The sequence below is a fragment of the Alexandromys fortis genome, unplaced genomic scaffold, assembly GCF_014885135.2.
Source record: "Alexandromys fortis isolate MF-2015 unplaced genomic scaffold, M_Fortis_MF-2015_v1.1 scaffold_72, whole genome shotgun sequence".
Classification (NCBI taxonomy): Eukaryota; Metazoa; Chordata; class Mammalia; order Rodentia; family Cricetidae; genus Alexandromys; species Alexandromys fortis.
The window spans coordinates 8,539,569-8,558,802 of record NW_026067969.1 but is presented as its reverse complement, the minus strand read 5'-3'; the positions used below and the strand labels follow the sequence as shown (position 1 = coordinate 8,558,802).

Below are 19,234 nucleotides of genomic sequence, written 5' to 3'. Positions count from 1 at the left end.
GCAATTTCCTAAGTCTGGGTAATTTAAAAAAAAACCGTAACTTTCCCTTTTCTTCCTTCTGTCTCTCACATTTTTCCAGACAAGGTTTCTCTGTGTAGCCCTGGCTGTCCTGGAACTCGCTCTGTAGATCAGCCTGGCCTCGAACGTAAGGAGATCTGCCTGCCCCACCTTCCGAGTGCTGGGATTAAAGGTGAACAGGTTCCTGAGGTCTGAGGCTTGACCTAGGATCACCATCAGCCCGTACTTCCCCATCTACTTGCCTATTCTGTTATGCCTCAGGAAAAGTCCCTTCTCCCACCACGTGTCAGTCTCTACAGGAAACAAGCATCCTTTTTCTGAAGATTATTTTTTTGAGGTGAGGGTCTTATGCAGCCTAGCCTGACCTCTGCCTCCAAAGTGACAGGATTAAAGGTGTAATCACCACACCCAGTTGAAAGTTTTTTTTTTAATGTGTATGGGGGTTTTGCCTGCATATCACGCGTGTGTGGTACCCACAACGGCCAGAAGGCACCAGATCTCCTGGGACTGTAGTTAGCATTCATGAGCCACCATGTGGCTACTGGGAATTGAACCCTTGTCCTCTAAACCATCTCTCCAGAACCCTAACTTCAAGGAGCCCTCCTAACCCAAACTCTGAGCTTCTTGCTTATTTATGGCTTCTCTGGACAGGCCCTGAGCTCAGAGGAGAGTGAGGAGTGGGCTCCTACTTCCTGCACTGGCTTGGACTGACTGCCTCCCTGCTAATGCCCGAGGTCCTGGAGTCAGGGAGTGACCGATCGATTGTCTGCCGTACCCCTGGTTGGCTGTATAATATGGAAAGTCCTTGGTGCTAAAGTTGGCTGAAGTTTTTCACCACTGACATGAGGCAAGTGCCTCCTCTTAGCCAGGACAGAAGAAGGCCATTCAAGTTTATTGTATGAAAGAGAAGGCGCGGCTTCTGTACATATATTTACAGGTCGGACTTATTTACAGCAAGATGGAGAGCCGGAGGAAGGCAGAGGGACGGGGAGCCTCCCCTGGCTCAAAAACAGGGCACCTCGGCAGAGATGGGAAACAGCGGAAGCCGGTGGGAGGGACAGAGGTTCCTGTCCTTCTGGAAGGGAGACTCTGTGTGTGTCTGATGGAAGGATGGAATCCCGAGTCCATTCAGAACCCTAGAAGTGCAAGGGGGATCCTGGAGCTGAACCCAGAACATTCTTGGGCCGATCACAGTGTTCCTGTGGTGTCTGGGGAAAGTCCTGAACCCCTCTGCCCCCAATGCTGCCCGCAGCTGCAGAGAGGCAAGTTCTCCGGGGTCACAGCTCGCTAGAGCGGATGGCAGGTTCCAGCTTGTGGGACAAGGCAGTGAGAACTTTTTCAAACTTCTCATAGCGCCGGGCCTGGCTGCTGCTGGCGCCCTGGCTGCCCCAGAGGAGACGCATCTGGAACTCCGTGCTGAACACTTCCAGCAGCTCCGGCCGGGCCTGGAACCCTGTGGGGGAGGGGAGAGAGGAGGGGACACGTCAGGGGTCTGGAGAGGGGAGACAAGGCAGGGGTCTCAAGGAGGGGCCTCATCCTTCAGGAACCTTTCCCTAACCCAACAAAACACAGCGGAGAATACAGCTTGCAGTTGGCACCTAGTCTTCCTTCAAGTATTTGCAACCTGGGATTTGGTAAAGACTAGGTGGTGATTTGTGTTCGTGTGTGTGCAGGTGGCACCGGGGGTGGGACCTGGGGCTTTGTGCGTTCATTCAAGATACTCGAAAGATGTCAGTGCCTCTCAACCCACCTCACATCGGCAGTTGATGCTCTGGCTGACAACCGCTTGTGGAACCAATGAGTGACAAGATTACCGGGGTAAGGGAGCCGGGAGGCAAGACTGAGGAGCGGGAAATGTCAGTGCATGGCTGGAGACAGGGAAGCAGCGTGGACAGAGGGAGGTGAGGAAAGCCAGTAGAGGGCAGGATCCTAGAGACATGGCCGTTACTCACCCTGCAGCTTGACCTCGGCATTGGTGTGATAGAGACCCCCGTGCTGTGCCACAGTGCGGGCGGCCTCCAAGTGGGCTAGCACAACCTCCACGCCGTGTTCTGTGCTGCCCCAGGGTTCAGGGCCCTCGGCGGGGGCCGAGTCACACTCCAGCAGCGTAATGAACGGCAGTACGTGTGGGAAGGTGGTGTTGCTCAGGGGCGGGCTTTCTGTAGAGGGGGCGACGGGCAGTTAGACCTGAAGACCCTGCCGCCCACTACAGTCCCAAAGAGCACCGGTCACCTGGGACAGTGCCCTCTTTCCCTGGTGAGCCCACCCTGGCGTGGACAGGGCGGACATGGCCACCCCACAGGGAAAAGGAAAACAGTCGCACCCACACCCTCGCCACCCCAGGAGAGACTCTGGTAAGCCAGAGAAGGCAGAGTCAGAAGGAAGGTACCTTTGCCCTCATTGAGACTTTTGAGGAAAGGCTTGAGCTTCTTCTCATACAGAATGGCACCCTCCGTGTGCCGCTGCCGCAGGGTCACCCACGTCTGTTCCAGCCGCGAGATCTGTGGAGACCGGGCTATGAGACACCGGCTAGGAAAAGACCCTCCAGGAGCAGCTGGTTACAGCCACCCCACTGACTGAACACCCTGATGTGGGACAATAATTATTTCCCTGGCTGTCACTCATGAAATGGGAAGGGTGTTTTTCATACCCTTTTCATGAAACCATGGCAACACATTCACAACCCTAAATCTCAGCTTTGGACTGAGTGACCGCCCCAGCTGCTGTTGTGCCTCTGTAAGATAGGACAACACGGAGTCTCTCTCACGAGGCCGGGAAGGGCTGTGTGGTGCCTCGCCTACAGAAAGCTCCTCAAACCAAAGACCCTGTATGTCCTGGTTGTTTGGGAGCAGAGTGTCATGTATTTAATTTCTGGCCCCCCAGCTCCACTTCCCAGTGCCGGGGTTATAAGCATGCACCACCATGCCTGGTGTATGCGGTGCAGGCAACCGAATTGTGCCCAACAAGCACTCTAATAACTGAGCTGGAACCTGCTCCCACCGTATGCTCTGTTTTCTAAGGATTTTCTTATTTTAGGTGTACGTGTGTGCCTTAGTGGATTTTTGTGCCCCATGGACACGCAAGACTAGAAGGCGGAGTAGGAGGTGTAGGCTGTTGTGACTTGGAGACTGGGAATGGACAGACCCTGCACCCTCTAGCCAGAACAGGATGCTCTTCAGTGGAGCCATCTCTCCAGCCCACCCATCAACACACTGTATATTCTCTAACCTCAGTGTTTCTCATTCATCTTACAGGTACGGCAGCAGAGGCCCAGAGAAGGGATCAGACGGTAAAACGTGGAGAACTCTCCTGGGTCTTTCACAGAGGAACCCAGAGACTCAGGAAGATCTTCTATCCTCTATCCTCCCCCACCCCACCCAAACAGGGGACACACCCCGCGGACCCCGCAGTACCTGGGCCATCTCCAGGGCGCCCATGACCGCAGCGAAGCTGAACATGTTGCCCATCGTCCCCCGCAGCTCGGCCGCCAGCTGGATGGTCTTATGCAGCAGCGCTGCCCGCTCCTCTGCAGAGCCCGTGCAGCCCAGGATGTCCACCGCCAGCATGATGGACATTGTATGGAATCTGTGGGAGAGGTCGGGTCAGAGGGGAAGTGACACACGGCGGGGCCAGGCGTAGGTCTTAAAGGGCCGAGGCCGAGAGCAGAGTTAAGGACTAAGGGGCGCAGTCAGAATGACAGGCAAAGGCGAAGGAAGCCCCCCCAACTGGACAATATAAGTCAGGGGCGGGATCGGGATGCCAGGAGGAGGGGCTTGTAATTGATCGGCGAAATCCGAAGGGCGGAGTTTTAGAATGAACACAGTGGACAGTAACGGTGGGATGGACCAAGGTTGATGGACGTGGGGATGCGAGAAAAGAAGCCGATCGATCAGCTGCTGTCTTTGGGAAATCAGCCTGGCTTTGAGCCGAATACCAAAGGGTTGCGATTGGCTAATGGACTGGGAGGAGTGGTCAGAGCCCTGGGACAGCCGGAAAGGCTGGTGCACACCTTACCTTTCCAGCAGGTCTAGTCTTAGCTGCCGGCCATGGGGGAGGGTGAGCAGCTCCATGCCCCAGCGGACTCCCATTAGGGTCTGCATCTCCTTGGTAACACCCAGTATCCTAGCAACCTGCAAAGACGCCCAAAGGGCTGATTAATTTCCTGTCAGAGTTGGTCCAAGCCATCTGGGAGTCAGAGCGTCAACTAAGAGGGTCGCCTGACTACGAGGCCACTGAGAACACGGAGCAAGTGATTATCCCTTTCTGAGTGAGCCTCAGCTTCCCCATCTGTAAAATGGGGGGACGGGAAAATGTCCAGAGGTATGTGCCATGTTAAGTACTCACTTAAGATTAAGAGCCAGGATGCCATTGTCCTAGACTGCCAACCCAAGGCCCAAGTTCACACACTCAGGCCTGCAACCCAGTTTCCCCCTCTTCTCGACTAGCAACATCCCTTCTGTGTCTTTTCTCACTTCCTGGTTTCTCGGACCAGCATATACCCCAAACTACAGAGAGAGAACTGAGGTGCAGGAAGAACTAGGGTTCATAGCAGGATCGCACTGTGGGATCTTGACAGTTTACTGGTGAGAGAATGATTTTTGCTTGCTGTCCAATAGGGGGCGTGGGGGCGGGGACCAGGTTCCTCTCCTCCCTAAATCAGGCGCTGACTTTCTTTAGGCTGGAACCAGGACATTCTCTAAATTCCCTCAAAACGTCAGCCCTCATCCCAAACCAACTTCTAGAGGCTGTAGGAACACCTTGGTTTTGGCTTTTTAAAAGAAGAGAATGGGCAGGGCCGGTGGCGCACGCCTTTGATCCCAGCACTCTGAGGCAGAGGAGGCAGATCTCTGTGAGTTCGAGGCCAGCCACAGCTACATAATGAGTTCCTAACAAAACAAAGTAAAAGAAGAGAAAGGAGGTCCTCGTGCCCAATGACAGATAAGCCCAGGGTCCCAGCACCTAGAAAGACACCCGTGAAGCCGGCCATGGCTTCACTGTCCTTGACTCCTGACCGCAAAGCCAGAAGATGAAGGTACATTCTTAACACCTACCAGGCAGTCAACCTTGGTGACGTGCCGGGCCAGCGTCCGGGCATCCACCCCGGACAGCAGCTCCTTGACCTTGCGCAGAAGGCTCGCCTCCAGAGGCCGGTTCTCCTTGGGGATCAGCTGTGACTGGAAGGTAGCCAGGTTGAAAGACGAGGTGGCTTCCACTACAGGGACTGTGAAGGTCTTGCCCCACTCCCCGTCAGGGACCCCATTTTCCGACAGTTCCTTTTGCCTCTCCCCAGAGCTCCGAGTCTTCCGGGGGGCCTCTCCCGCGGCCCACTCTCGGCTGCCACGGACAGGAGGCTGGAGCTGACAGTAATGGCCAGAGTCCGGGTCACTGTAGCTGTTGAGGGATGGGGACGGTGGGGCTTTACAGAGGGTGTGAGACGGGCTTCCGTGGGGACCCTTTTCTGACTCCCCAGGAGGCTTTGGAGCACTTCCATGAGATAACTGAGGTTCACTGGAGCGGCGGGCTCCTGGCGAGGCAGGCTGGGCTGTGGTAGATGGGGTGTTGGGGGCAGCGTGGACACGGGTCACTGCAGAGAGGAGAAAGGAGACTGGTTATCTCGGCTGCCCTTAAAAAAGGGGTCCCCTTTCTCCACTTCCCCATCTTGTGTATGGAGGTGGTGTCCCCACCTCCCAGCATGTGGAGGCGGACGCTTCGTGATGCTGAACCAATGGTGCTTGCATGCCCCATTGGTTCCCGAAGAAGCTGCAACATCAGAAAGCCACAGGTGGTCCAGAGAAGCAGAGCCTGCTGGAGTCTATCACCCAACGAGTTAGCAATAATGATTTACGGGGTGTGGGGTGTGTGCCCAGAGCTGGTAAAGAGCTGGAGATTCACCATCAACAGTAAAACCATCAACAAAAAGAGGTGAATGCTACCTGGCAGTGGTGGCGCATGACTTTAATCCCAGCACTTGGGAGGCAGAGGCAGGCAGATCTCAATGAGTTCAAGGCCAGTCTGGTCTATAGTCAGTCTCAGTGAATTCAAGGCTAGCCTGGTTTACAAGGATCTTGGTGAATTCGCGGCTAGCCTGGTCTACAGGGATCTCTGTGAGTTTGAGGCCAGCCTGGTCTGCAAATTGAGTTCCAGGACAGCCAGGACTGCTATGCAGAGAAACCCTGTCTTGCCAGGCATGGTGGTACACAACACCAGCCAGAGCCACATGAGTTCCAAACCACCTTGAGGTACTTAGAGAGATCCTGTCTCAAAAAAGGGAGATAGGATTAGATGGCTCAGTGAGTGAAGACATCACCATCCAACAGCCTAAGTTAGATCCCTGGAACCCACACGGTAGAGAGCAGCAACATTCTGAGTTGTCACTGACCTCCCCACATGTGCTATGGAACATTTGTGCCCCCTGTACCACATATGCAAATAAGTTAGTAAATGTAAAGAAATTATAAAACAAAACAGTAAATCAAGTGTGGTGCCTCATGCTGGCAATCCTCACGAGGCAGAGACGAGCAAGGTGTGGTGGTGTAATCCTTTAATCCCAGCACTTAGGAGGCAGAAGCAGGCAGTTCTATGAGTTTGAGGCTAGCCTGGTCTACAGAGTGAGTTCCAAAATAGCCATGGCTGTTACACAGAAAAACCCTGTCTCAAAAAACCCTAAATAAATAAATAAATAAATAAATAAATAGGAGTACAAATAAATAAATGTTTTCTCATGGAGGCGCTGTTTTGAAAGGAAGTGTGGCCGGGCAGTGGTGTACTCCCAGCACTCGGGAGGCAGAGGCAGATGGATCTCTGTGAGTTCGAGGCCACAGTGAGTTTCAGGACAGGTCCTAAAGCTACAAAGAAACTCTGACTCAAAAAACAAAACACACAAACAGACAAACAAAAAAAAGAAAGCAAGTGTGTGCACCGACAAAGCTGATGGCCTTGAGTTCAAGGGGAGCCATGGGGCACACGGTGACATTCTAGAGGCACAGAACGCTTCCTCCAAGCCAAGGCTCCTGGAGACAGTGCCTGTCACAATGCTTTGGCCACTTTGGGGATAAGATATTTTGTTTAACCATTTGAGGTTTGTTTTGCTTATATTTTCAGAAATAAACAGGGGGCATGTGTTGACTTTTCTTTGAATTTATAAACACAGAGTACCGTGATCTTGATTATGTTATAAACCTTAAACTTCTCTAAAATGTAAAATGTTTGCTGGGTGATTAGGTTTCAGTTTGTTAGACACTTTTTAATCCCAGCACTTGGGAGGCTGAGACAGGTGGATCTCTGTGAGTTCAAGGACAGCCTGGTCTACAGAGTGAGTTCCAGGACAGCCGAGGCTACACAGAGAAACCGTCTTAAAGGAACAACAAACAGCAAAGCATACAGGCCTGGGTTAGCCTGGTCTAAACTAACACCAGGACCTAGGGATGCACTTGCTGGGTCCTTGCTAGGCAGAAAGAATGGGATTTTGCCTGAGGAGGCCAAGCACTGCGGCGTGAGTGTATGCCACAGCCTCGAGCCCTGGCCCATGTCGCACCTCCAGCGGCTTCCTTCATCCTGGGGCTCATGCTGAGAACCGATTTTGTGCCCACTGCCTGGCACCCGTGGGAACTCTGTGAACTGTTGATGCAGGAACAAGCCACAGACATTGCCCACCCCCTCTGCGAGCTTACCAGTGCTATAGGCAGGGGAGCTGGGGCTCTCGGAGATAGGAGACAGGGGTGAGTGAAGTTCTGGGATCTGGTCCATGCTGAGGGCACAGTTCCTGATGGCGTCCCGAGGATGGGGCAGTGAGGTGCTGTGGATAGGGATTCCATGAGCCCCAAGGTCAGAAATCAGGGGACCCTGCTCCCCACCCCCTTAACTTCAGAAGCAGAAAAAGTGACTGTCACGTTCAGTTTCTCAATGGACAAATGCGAAAGCTGGAGACGTAAGAGCTCAGGTGGAGCAGACGACTCCCAGCCCTGGCCCCAGTGGGCTTTGACCTCAGCAGACCCATAGCAGGTCCCGACTCCCAGACACAGCCCCCAGCGGGCCTGACTCCCACAGACCCTGGTCTTCAGTGGGCACAGCTCTATCTGCTTCCACTGGCTTACTTCCCATCACCTCCCTCCCTCAGTTACCCTGCTTTCCCTATCCATCCCTATCCAGAATTCTCTTCTCCTAGGCTTAGAGACACAGTTTGGGGACACCTGGCTAAGCTGAGGCTCCTCGGGCTCTTCTATGTCTCTCTTGGAATGACAGGAAGAGACATGCAGGCCAGAGCCCAACTTATCCCCATGGTCTCTGTAAATTAAGACCATAGACCCCATCCTCCCCATAGACAGCCTCTCACGGGTGCCCTCAGCCTCCCACTCCCCTGCACAGAGCCTCACATAGCTCAGGGAAACTGGGCCTCCCTTCCATACCCATTTCTCATTATTGACACCCCATTTAACAAACCAGGAGAGTGGGGACCTGGCTGACCTGTTGGGGCAGCCATTGCTGCGGGTGACCTTGTCAGTGGTGAGCCCGTCGGTCATGGTAACGCTTCGTCTCTTCATGTGGCTGCCCTTGGAGCCTGAGGGGCTGACGGGGCTGGCAGCCTTGCTGCTGGCCTGGCTCAGGCCATAGCTGGCCTCGAGGTAGCGCAGTGGGAAGGTGCGGTTGACAGGGCAGTAGATGATAGCCCCGCTCTGCTCGGACACAGCCTTACGGCTGCCCACGTGGTAGCGCACGAGGGCTGGCACATGGTCGAAGCTCTCCTGCTCAAAGAGGTACTGGATGTGGGTGTAGCTCTCACCCGCCTTCACCACCACCTTGTTAATTTTGAAGTGCAAGGCCTGGTTGTGCCAGCGGCATGTGAGCACATAGTCCCCCAGGCTGGTGAGTGAGTCCCGGATGAGGAAGTCGCCGTTGCGCTGCACCAGGGTCTCAGAGACCTACAGAAGGTATGGAGAAACTAAGTTTACCAGAACACCAGAGCCGGGGTCGGGGGACATGGAGACTTTGAAATGGGGACACCAAGGCAGCACCCAGAGCATAGCTGGTAGACATCAGACTGCTGAAGCTTAGAACCAGGTTCCAAGGTGGCACCTCAGCTGATGCCCTGGGTCAGATGCACAGAGGCCCAGGAAAGGCAGGAGGTGGCACTTGGAATGTGCTCAGGGCACAGTGACTGTAAGTGTTGGAATCACTGTCATTACAGACCTAGGTCTCAGACCCAGCCCCTTTCGGGGTTCTCGTCAGGCAAGTGAGTTCCAGACACCACCCACACCATCTCTGGGTGTGCCTGCTCCCTCTAGAAACCCTCTCTGCCTAGAATACATTCTCTCCATCGTAGGGAGGACAGGCCCGGAGAGGTGATGGCACTCTCTCAAAGTCACAGAGTAAATGGTAAATATAAACCTCAACCTCACCAAGGGACAGGCCAGAGACTCTGGGGTGACTGGAGCCAGGCCGAGGTTGGCCAAAGTGTGGGTGGAAGGGGCCAGGGCTGAGATCCCTGCCTGGGGCCCACTCACCTCCCGAGGAATGCGTCCGTGGTACCAGGCATGGCTGCGGAGGTCTGTGCTGTTGAGCTTCAGTTCTTCTTCTAACTCCTTGTGCAGCTTCTCCGGTGAGGAGTCAAGAATGTACTTCTCCTTGGAGAACTGCATGGGGAGAGTGAGGTTAGTGTCCAGTTCCTCAGCCCCTTCCTTTTTCCTCTCAACCCATTCTTCCCCAGCTCATCTTTAATCCTGGGATTGTTGAGGACACTAAAACACTTGCTGCGGCTCCTCACTGTGGGTCCCTATCCCAGACAGAGTAAAATTTCAATTTATTCTACCAGAAGTACCTATGCAAGGGGTGGATACGGTGAAGCCTAAGTCAGGCCATGTTCTCCATCCAGTAAGTCCCCAAACTGAGACACGAGCTTAGCCAAGCAAGGCAGCTGCCATCAGCACCAGGGTGCTGGACAGCGCCAAAGAGTCCCTGCTCTCTCCTGACCAGAAGATTAAGTCTGTGACTGAGGGACTGGAGATCTCCTGAAGGAGACTTCGGTACAAAAACCCTCTAGAGTCCGCAGGGCCATCTTGAAGGTCAGTCTGAGAGACCTGGACCAACTAGCTAAACAGACGAGGCTACATGTGGGCATGTGAACGGCATGACAGAGGGCCGAAGGCAGTCATTAAGGGGCAGGGGCCCCTCACAGCTGGCTTCACTGCCCATTACAATTCTCCAGGCTCCTCCCCCTTGCAATCTCAAGTGATCCCTAGATTGGAAGCTGCAGCCCTGAAGGGGAGTCTATAGTCACTCACTGAAGTTAATGCCAAGGGTTCTGCCTTCCCAGCTACCCATGGTGGGCAGTCCTGGTTTTAGAGGTGACCCAACCCCAGGCATCCTATTATCAGAGGACACCGTCATAGAGGCAAGCCCATCCCATCTGAGCAGTCTGGGCCTTAACTCTTTCCTCAGTAAAGTAAGTGGGACTCCAGGATCTGCCTCACCTAACGGCTACTCTTGTCCCTATGTGGTTTTGCCATTCCCTAAAGATGGCTGCCTCAGGACATATACTCTAGAACTGGTCAGAAGTATATGGGCAGGTATCGCAGGGGAACAGAGTCTCTCCTGGCTGCCCCCAGTGTCTGGCAAATCACTCCTCAAGCATTTCCAGACCCAAGTGCACACTCCACACAGACTCCTTCCTTGTCTCCACTGTTTCCCAACAGCAAGATTCCAGCTCCAGTAACAGCTGCGTTCACTCAACCAGGACCAGGCTCAACTTGGGTGCTATGCTGAGTCTGGAGCCCAAGGTGACCAGGATAGCCCACTGTCCTAGAGGTGCCCAGGATAACCCACTGTCCTAGAGGTGCCCAAGTTAGCTCACTGTCCTAGAGGTGCCCAGGATAGCCCACTGCCCTAGAGGTGCCCAAGTTAGCTCACTGTCCTAGAGGTGCCCATGTAGACCCCCACACTTAATTCCATGTGTCTACATCTTCAGAGCTGCAGTGCCCCTTGCCCGGTCAGAGACGGAGAAAAACGGGATGGAAGGTAGGTGGCCAGGGAAGAGCTGGGGCAAAGGTGGGGCCTTGTGGGCAGATTTGGGTCTATAGATGGTGGGCAAGTTGGGCAGAGTATGGTGCTGCCTGGGGAGCTTGGACATCACCCAGAGGCCTAAGAAGAGTGCAGTGTGGTGCCAGCCTCACTTCTGTCCATGGCAGAGGAGCCGGAGGCAACAAGAAAAGGGTGTTAGTGGCCAATGGACCGGTGGAAGGGAAGAAGGCCGAGGGGCCAGAGAGGATGGACACCAGCGGGAATTCTGGGAGCAGGATGGGTCATTCTTTAAAAGGCAGCTAAAGCAAAATCAAGGAACACATGGCCGTGGGGCTCTGAGTGCCTCCCGAGTTCTAGAGACAGAGGGAACCATCTGGTCGCACAGGAGAAAAGACAGGGACTGCCTGCAACACGGCAGAAATCAATGCCCTAGCAGGGCGGAGAAGTCTTGGCGAAGCTGAGATTTGGGCCTTTCCAGTCTATGACCCTTCTCCAAGAGGTCCCCTTATTCCTTAAGATCATTAGCCTCCTCCCTTTTTCTTTTTCTAAACAACTCATTTTTATTTTGTGTGCACGGGTGTTTTGCCTGCATGTGTTTCTGTGCCTAATCCTGGAATTATTGACAGGTGTGAGCTGCCAACTGGATGCTGGGACTCAAACCCGGACCCTCTGGAAGAGCAGCCAGCGCTCTTCACCACTGAGCCATCTCTCCAGCCCTAGCCTCCTCCCTTCCATTCTGAAGTGCCCACAGCAGTGCAGGCCTCCCCCCCACCACACCCCTTCAAACCACATAGGATTCTGGGAAAGAAAGGTGAGAAGCACATGAAATGGATCCTGTACCCAGCCACCACACACACACACACACACACACACACACACACACACACACACAAACACACCACTCTCTGCTCCTAATAGCACACACTGGAACTCCCCTCCCAATTTTGGAATAAATTAGGGACAGACTGTGTCCCAAAGAACGTGGACGTGACACTGTGTGACCTTGGACCAGTCACTTCCCTGGCTGGGCTTGTGTAGCTTCATCTGTAAAGGGGTTCTGGAGAATGGTACCTCATTTCCAGCCCTAATCAAAGGTTACGAGTTGGGGGTGAAGACCCCAACCTTCCACACACCTAGGGGTAGGAAGCCCTAGAACCCCTATGACCTACTCCTCACCCTGGGCCTCAGGGTCCTCAGCTCCCAAGAGTTGGGGGGGGGGGTAGGTGCGAATGCAGCATCCCTGCGCTCGGAGCAATGCGATTGGCCAGAGATGATCTCACCGCCTCCCGGCCTGCGCACGCCTGATTGGCCCGTGCGGGGATGCTGCGCTCCGCCGCCGGCGGGGCCGTCATTCAGGCGGGCTCGGAGCAAGTGTGTGTGTGAGGTTGGGGGAGCTCAGAGGTGAGGTGCCCCGCATCTCCCAGGAAGCCCGAGAGGCAGCAATGGGGAGAACCTCTGTCAGGGTCTTAACCTCTTCCCACCAGCCAATGTCCAGCACTATTCCCCCAGCTCCCTTAGGTATCCCAACCCCTGACACAGCCACCCCAGAGGATGCTCCGCAGAGAGGCGGGGTCCGGGTCCTCCCCTCCACCCCCTTCCGTTTAACCCTCGCACCGCCACTGCGCGCTCCTGCACTGCTGGGCCAACTGGCCTGCGAGACCTGCACCCCCAGCACCCTGAACCCACCCAGATGGCTGGAGGGTAGCGACACTGTAGTCTCCGCCGCGTGCCCTGTAGCATACTGCCCTTAACTCTGCTTCTAGATCCCAGCCCTGCGTCCCTGGTACAATGGGAACCCAGGTGGCTTAGGGTCAGCAGCAGGGACCCCATAGCAGACTGGAGGAAGCCCACCTCCCAGCCGAGTCCCAGTTCCAACTCGCTCCCACATCTCTTGCAGTCCAGAGTCTCAGGAATGACCCCCTGGACCCGCACCCCGCGGAGCGCCCTGGGTACCCCGAGGTGAGCTTGGAGCGACCCCGCCCCCTCTCTTCGCCCCTGGCCCGGCCCGCACAACCCTGCGGGGATGCTCTCGGACTGCGGTACCCATCACAGCCGGCCGGGCTCAGTGACCCGGGTCCCCGCGCCGCCCCCTCACCTGCACCTGCACCAGTGAGCCACGGTAGAAGCAGCAAGCAGCGGCGGACAGCGCACTCCACAGGCTGCAGCGCTCCGTCATGGTGCAACCGGGAGACCCAGGTCCCCCGAGCGTGTCAGGGGTGCGGGAAGGGGCGCGGGGACCGACCGGGCTGGGCACCGGCTGCGCGTGCCTCTCAGCGGCGCGATTACCTCATCGCCTGGTCGGAGGAGGAGCGGGGAGGCGGGGCGGGGAGACCCCACCCTCCAGCCAGCTGGGGAGGGAGGGGAGCGAGGAGAGGGAGGGAGGGGACCATTGTTCCTCCCTCCTCCACCACCCCATTCCCCTATGTGGGTTCCCCAGGACCTGCAAAGACGGATGACACCCAGGGCAGCGGGGTGGAGTGGGGACCCCGAGGAGGGCAATAAGGCTCCCGCTTTTCGTTACTCTCGCGCCCCTCTGGGTCTCTCAGACCCCGAGCCAGCAGGGACCCTGAATTCAATTCAATCTAAAGCTACAAAAATCCTCATGTTTAACCCAATCCTTTGTGGCTTCGGGTTTCTCATCTCTGATTGAGAACAGCTGACTCTGGCAGTGCCACAGTCCGGAGGCTGTTGGAACGCCAAGCGCAGCCCACCTGCCTCTCTAACTCCCCAGGCTCCCCACCCTGGGGTCCTTCTCTTTGAGCCCAGACTGGCTTGTGTGGAGACGTCTGGAATACAAGGCGAAGACGTGCAGAACTTTGTGAGTGTCACCAAGCTCAATCAAAAAAGTTGCCTGGTAAAGATAGCTATCCATAAAGACTTAAGTGGGTATCACAAAACCTGAGTTTGGGGTAAGAGCTCGCCTACAGTGCATGCCTGCCAAGGGTTAGGCACTGAGTCCCATGCCAGCACAGAAGGAATCACACAATCAAAGTCTGGACTTGCAGGCTTGGATGTGGTTTAGCTGGTAGAATGCTCGCTTGCCCAGCATGCTATCCCCAGCACTACATAAACTGGACGTGGTGGCACACACCTGTAATCTCAGCACTCAGGAGGTGGAGTGTCACAAGTTCAAGGTCATCTTTGGCTACTCAGTAAACTCAAGGCCAGTCTGGGCTACGGGAGACCTGTTCTGGTTCTGATAACTAACAACAACAAGAACAAGATAGGGCATCCAAACTCTTCCTTCCCACAGGCTGTGAGACCTCATGCAGATGAATCCACCTCTCTGGACCCTAGATGATTATTTTCTATAGATATACCTGAAGCTCTGAGCATGGAGTGTGAAACCTTATGGGCTTGGTATTTTGAAATCCTGAGAGTCCAGGGTCCCTGTCATTGTCTGGGGACTTTGGAGTTCTGGGCACTCTTCATTGCTGAATCGTTCAGGGCAGGAACAAAGTTTGGAAACAACTAATTCCAACCCTCACCAGTAGAGACTTTAAAACAAATCTAAACTTGCTTTGAGGATTGCCCAGCAGTTCCAGTGAGCAGGTGTTCTTCCTCTGGAGTTTTATCAGTCTTTTCCCCTCTGTAATGGAGATGGAACCTAGGGCCTCAAAAAGGTAGACAAAGGCTGTACCCCAGCTATGTCCTCAACCCTGAAATCTATATTTTAATTCCATAAGGAAAAAAGAGAGGGGGCTGGAGAGATGGCTCAGCAATTAGGAGCATTGCCTGCTCTTCCAAAGGTCCTGAGTTCAAATCCCAGCAACCATATGGTGGCTCACAACCATCTGTAATGAGGTCTGGTGCCCTCTTCTGGCCTGCAGGCAAAATATTGTATACATAATAGATAGATAGATAGATAGATAGATAGATAGATAGATAGATAGATAGATAGATAGATAGATAAGAGAGAAGAGAGCCCCCAAACTTCATAAGGTTCTCATTGCCTTGACAGGCATAGCTGATCTGTGGCATTCCAGTCCCATCCCAGCTCCGCCCCCCCATAGCCCCTCCCCTGTGCTACAGCAGCTCTGTGACTTGATGTCCCTGAAATCTGGGTCCAGGCCAGCCTGCCCTGGTCCAGACTCAAGAATTCCCTAGTTGGCACAGACTCACTGAGCCCCCAAGGTCCCCCATTTCACATGAGCAAATGCTAAGTGTCAGAGAAGCAAGTCATTGCCAAACTTGGGACCAAAATCCAGACGCTGGCCCTGATTGTAGGAAGCCTTGGATCTGATGCCCAGCAGCACATAAGCCAAGCATGGTGGTGGATGACTGAAATCCCAGCATTCTGGAAGTAGAGGTGGGAGGATAAGAAGTTCAAGGTCATCTTTGACTACTAGTAAGACTGAAGCTACCCTGGGCTGCATGAGACCCTGTCATGCATACACACACACACACACACACACACACACACACACACACACATGCATGTAAGCATCCATGCACGCACATACACCTGCTGTTGACACATATCTTTAATCCCAGCACTGCAGAGGTAGAAGCTGGTGTTTGGGACCAAGTTGTTCTATATAGTGAATTCCAGGACTACACTATGAGAATGTCTTAAAATAAATCAGTCAATCAACTGGGAGGGGGTGGCTCACACTTTTAATCCCAGCACTCAGGAGGCAGAGGCACGTGGATCTCTGTGAGTTCGCAGCCAGCCTGGTCTACAGAACAAGTTCCAGGACAACTAGAGCTATTATACTGAGAAACCCTGTCTCAAACAAACAAACAAACAAATAAATAAATAAATAAATCAGTCAGTCATAAGTCTGATGGATTAGAGAACATGCCCAAACCCTGAGTAATTCTCAGGTTCCTGCCTGGCCTGAGAGCCCTTTGTATCCATGGCACTTTTCCTTGCCCTCTGCAGTATTTGATGTTCATCCAAGGCCTGGCTTAGGAGGAGCTTTTGATGGTGGAAGGGCCAAGGACATTGTATTGAGTCTGAGCATCAAGCATGGGGCACAGTACCAGCTCCGCCCCACAGAACCGCTCATGAGTGTGAGAAAGTCCTAAGTTTCTAACCTGCAAATGGAAAACCCAATATGAGTTGGGATTCGGGAGACGGCTTAGTGAATAAAGGCACCTGCTGCCGAGGCCGGGAACCTGAGTTCGTCCCCAGAACCCACATGGCAGAGGGAGAGAGCTGACTCCCACAGTCTGTTCTCTGATGCTAGTGTGCACACTCTAGTATGTTCACAATGAACAAACAAACTAAATAAATAAATAAAAAGTTTTCTAGCCGGGCGATGGTGGCGCACGCCTTTAATCCCAGCACTCAGGAGGCAGAGGCAGGCGGATCTCTGTGAGTTCGAGACCAGCCTGGTCTACAGAGCTAGTTCCAGGACAGGCTTCAAAGCCACAGAGAAACCCTGTCTCGAAAAACCAAAAAAAAAAAAAAAAAGTTTTCTAAGTTTGCAGAAGAGCAAACAGCTGTTCTCAGCAGCCTGCGTTAATTTCCAGAGAATTGGCTTTCAAAATGCTACTTAGTCTTTGTTATTACTACTGTTAGTTCCAAACCCATGCTTTCCTGCTGAGACAGGGTCTACACTGTAGACAGTCCACTGTGGCCTGAAGCCGCCACTACCCGCCGTCCTCCTACCTCAACCTCCCAAATTGTGCACGGCAATCGCGTGCCATTGTGCTCAACAAACAACAACGACAACACCCTGCACTGTGTGACGGGCTCACTCTGTGAAGTGTCGGGCACACAAGCATGAGGACATGCGTCCAACATCCAACAGCCGTAATTAAAAACCGAACCAAACAAACAACAACAAAAACAGGTGCAATGGCTCTAGTTTGTAATCTCGGCACAAGTTTGTAATCTCGGCACAAGAGTGAACACAGGAAGATCCTGGGGGGGCTATGGGCCTGTCAATGAAACCCCAGGTCACAGCGACACCCACAGTGGACAGGAGCAACTACACACACACAGCGATACAAGCGTGTACTCATATACACACAAACTGCATTATAAATACTGCCAGTATTTACGATTAGTGTTAGGCTTTTTGCTTGTTTCCTTTTAACTCACAGAGATCGACCTGTCTCTACCTCTTGCTCCGGAGTGCTGGGATTAAAGGCATGCGCTACCACCGTATGGCTTTTTGCTTGTTTCTTTCACCTAGGCTGGCCTCAAACTCACTTTGTAGCAGAGGATGACCTCGAATTTATCCTTCTGCCCCTTGAGTGCTGGGGTTACAGGCACACAAGACCACTCATTGTTTGTGGTGCTGGGGATTGACCCCCAAGGCCTCCGTAGACTAGGCAAGCACTCTACCAACTGAGCCATAGCCCCAGCTCCAGAACTAGGCTCTTGACGTCTGTGAATTGTGCCCAGTCTATGCTGAAAAGCTGAGCTACTTCTCCTCTTCCCCCTTCCAGCACCAGTGCTCAGTAGATGCCCCAAGACTGGATGGGATCTCACTGTGGGGGCCACTGCATGGGGACATCCTTGGGACGTGGGTCTGAGGCCAGCAGAGTGACAGGAAGCATGGGAAATAGCTGCCCAGAATGATCCCCTGTCCCTGAGGGCTGCCCACCCCCCAACCTTCTCCTCCCAGGAGGAAGTCAGGTTCCTAACAGCCAACCCCAGCCTGCCCCTCCTACCTTCACATAGTCGCCAGCGGCCTCCAGTTCTCCAGCAGCCCTGGAAGAAGGGAAAAGAAGTGAATATTTTCAGTATTTCTCAGATCTCTTAAGTGTCTGCCTGCCTGTTGGCCTGGGGCCTGACCCTGTTTTGGGAGCCCAGAATGCTTATATAGGGTAGGAGGATCCGTGGCTGCTCCACCCTGCAGAGGTTCTTTCACCTCTCTGATCCTGGGTTTCTTCTCTATAGATCAGGAACAAAGACAGCCACTGCCTAAGGGAGTCGTCTGGAGGACTCAGGGTGAGCATCCAGCTCACTTTCTACTTTCCTGATGTCTGCTGCTTCTCCCTGCTTCCCCAACCTGATCCCTACCCCTGACTCTAAGCGCTGGAGGGCCTAGGCTGAGGCTCAACCCCTCTCCTAGCCCTTCACTCCTTGTTTTACGTTGCCAGCGTATTAGCTTGTCCCTGTACAAACCTAGCCACCGCTGGTTATAGCCCATACACACCTATTCTTGGCGGCTATTTTTCCAGGATATTGAACAAACAATCTTCCCCTATGTGAGTCACTTCCCCCAGCCACAGCTTCGTGTGTGTGTTTGTGTGTGCATGTGTGTGCACATGTACGCACATGCATGTATGCTTTTTTATTTTGGATTTGACTGAGATGGGGTCTCATGTAGCCCAGACTGAACTCAAATGTGCTAGGTACGTGTGACAGGCTTTGAACTTGCTCCTCCTGCCTCCACCTGAATTCTGGGGTTACAGAGACTCACCACCACACTCAGCCCAGCGTGGTCTAAAGAATGTAAACCTTCCTCTAACGCAGGCCCATTCCTCACCGGGGCCCTCCTGTTCCCTTCAGTCCTCTCCATGTCTGAGGCATCTCCAATTTGCCGCCCACAAGCAGCTGCTTGTCCTCCACTGCCTTCCCTTCTTGGGGTCCCAGCTCCCTTCTTCCTGCTGTGACAGCCAAAGGCTCGGGTCCACTTCCTACCCTTGGCCCACCAGCAGGCTATGGCCCATTCAGCAGCCCTTGATCCACGCCACAGGCCACACCCCACCAAGCAGGAAATCCTCCCTTAGAACAGAGTATGACCAAGTCTCCCCCGAAGCCAGGCCACCCCTGACTCTTGCTGTTTCCCCATGTCCACTTGCCCGAACTATCAGTTTCAGTTCTGATACCAGACAGCGATTAAGTAGCCAAAGCAAGTGACCCCACTCTCCAGGAGTTCCCCTCAATCACCAAGCCTCACCCAGCCGCTTAGTCTGGTCTGAATTCCTAGACTCAAAACCGCCTCAGACACTGGAGTAGCCAAGATTATAGGTGACAACTGCAGACCTGTCTAAAATCCCTTCCCTCTTCTCCAGTGCTGGGGAGGAGAGGCCTGGCCCTGCACGCTCTAGGCAAGCACACTACAGCTGAGCCGCGTCCTCAGCCCTATCTGCTAAAGAATAAACGTATTCTCTCTCTACAGCAGTGCAATTTATCATCCAAAAACTCTGTCTCCTTGAGAATAAAGGGGGCTGTTATTACGCTAGCAAAAAGACATGAGTGGTCCTGCAGGCCCCACCTCTGTGGCTGTGTGTGCTGGTG

General features: G+C 53.8%; 1 protein-coding gene across 4 annotated transcripts in view; it reads right to left on the bottom strand.

The window, feature by feature from the left end:
* Window positions 1–891: 891 nt before the first annotated feature.
* Sh2d3c (SH2 domain containing 3C) overlaps window positions 892–19,234 on the bottom strand; it is a 40,215-nt gene continuing 21,872 nt past the window's right edge. For 3 of the 4 annotated variants that reach the window (XM_050155298.1, XM_050155297.1, XM_050155299.1), the window contains 10 exons: window positions 17,659–17,698; window positions 9,519–9,647; window positions 8,482–8,936; window positions 7,689–7,813; window positions 5,070–5,602; window positions 4,033–4,148; window positions 3,432–3,603; window positions 2,408–2,519; window positions 1,971–2,177; window positions 892–1,471 (listed from right to left, as the gene is read on the bottom strand). In XM_050155298.1, coding sequence (XP_050011255.1) covers window positions 1,296–1,471; window positions 1,971–2,177; window positions 2,408–2,519; window positions 3,432–3,603; window positions 4,033–4,148; window positions 5,070–5,602; window positions 7,689–7,813; window positions 8,482–8,936; window positions 9,519–9,647; window positions 17,659–17,698 — 2,065 coding nt within the window. In that variant the 3' untranslated portion in view covers window positions 892–1,295. Of the gene's footprint in view, window positions 1,472–1,970; window positions 2,178–2,407; window positions 2,520–3,431; window positions 3,604–4,032; window positions 4,149–5,069; window positions 5,603–7,688; window positions 7,814–8,481; window positions 8,937–9,518; window positions 9,648–13,126; window positions 13,223–17,658; window positions 17,699–19,234 lie in introns of those variants that run through there. The other variant, XM_050155300.1, reaches the window with a different exon arrangement.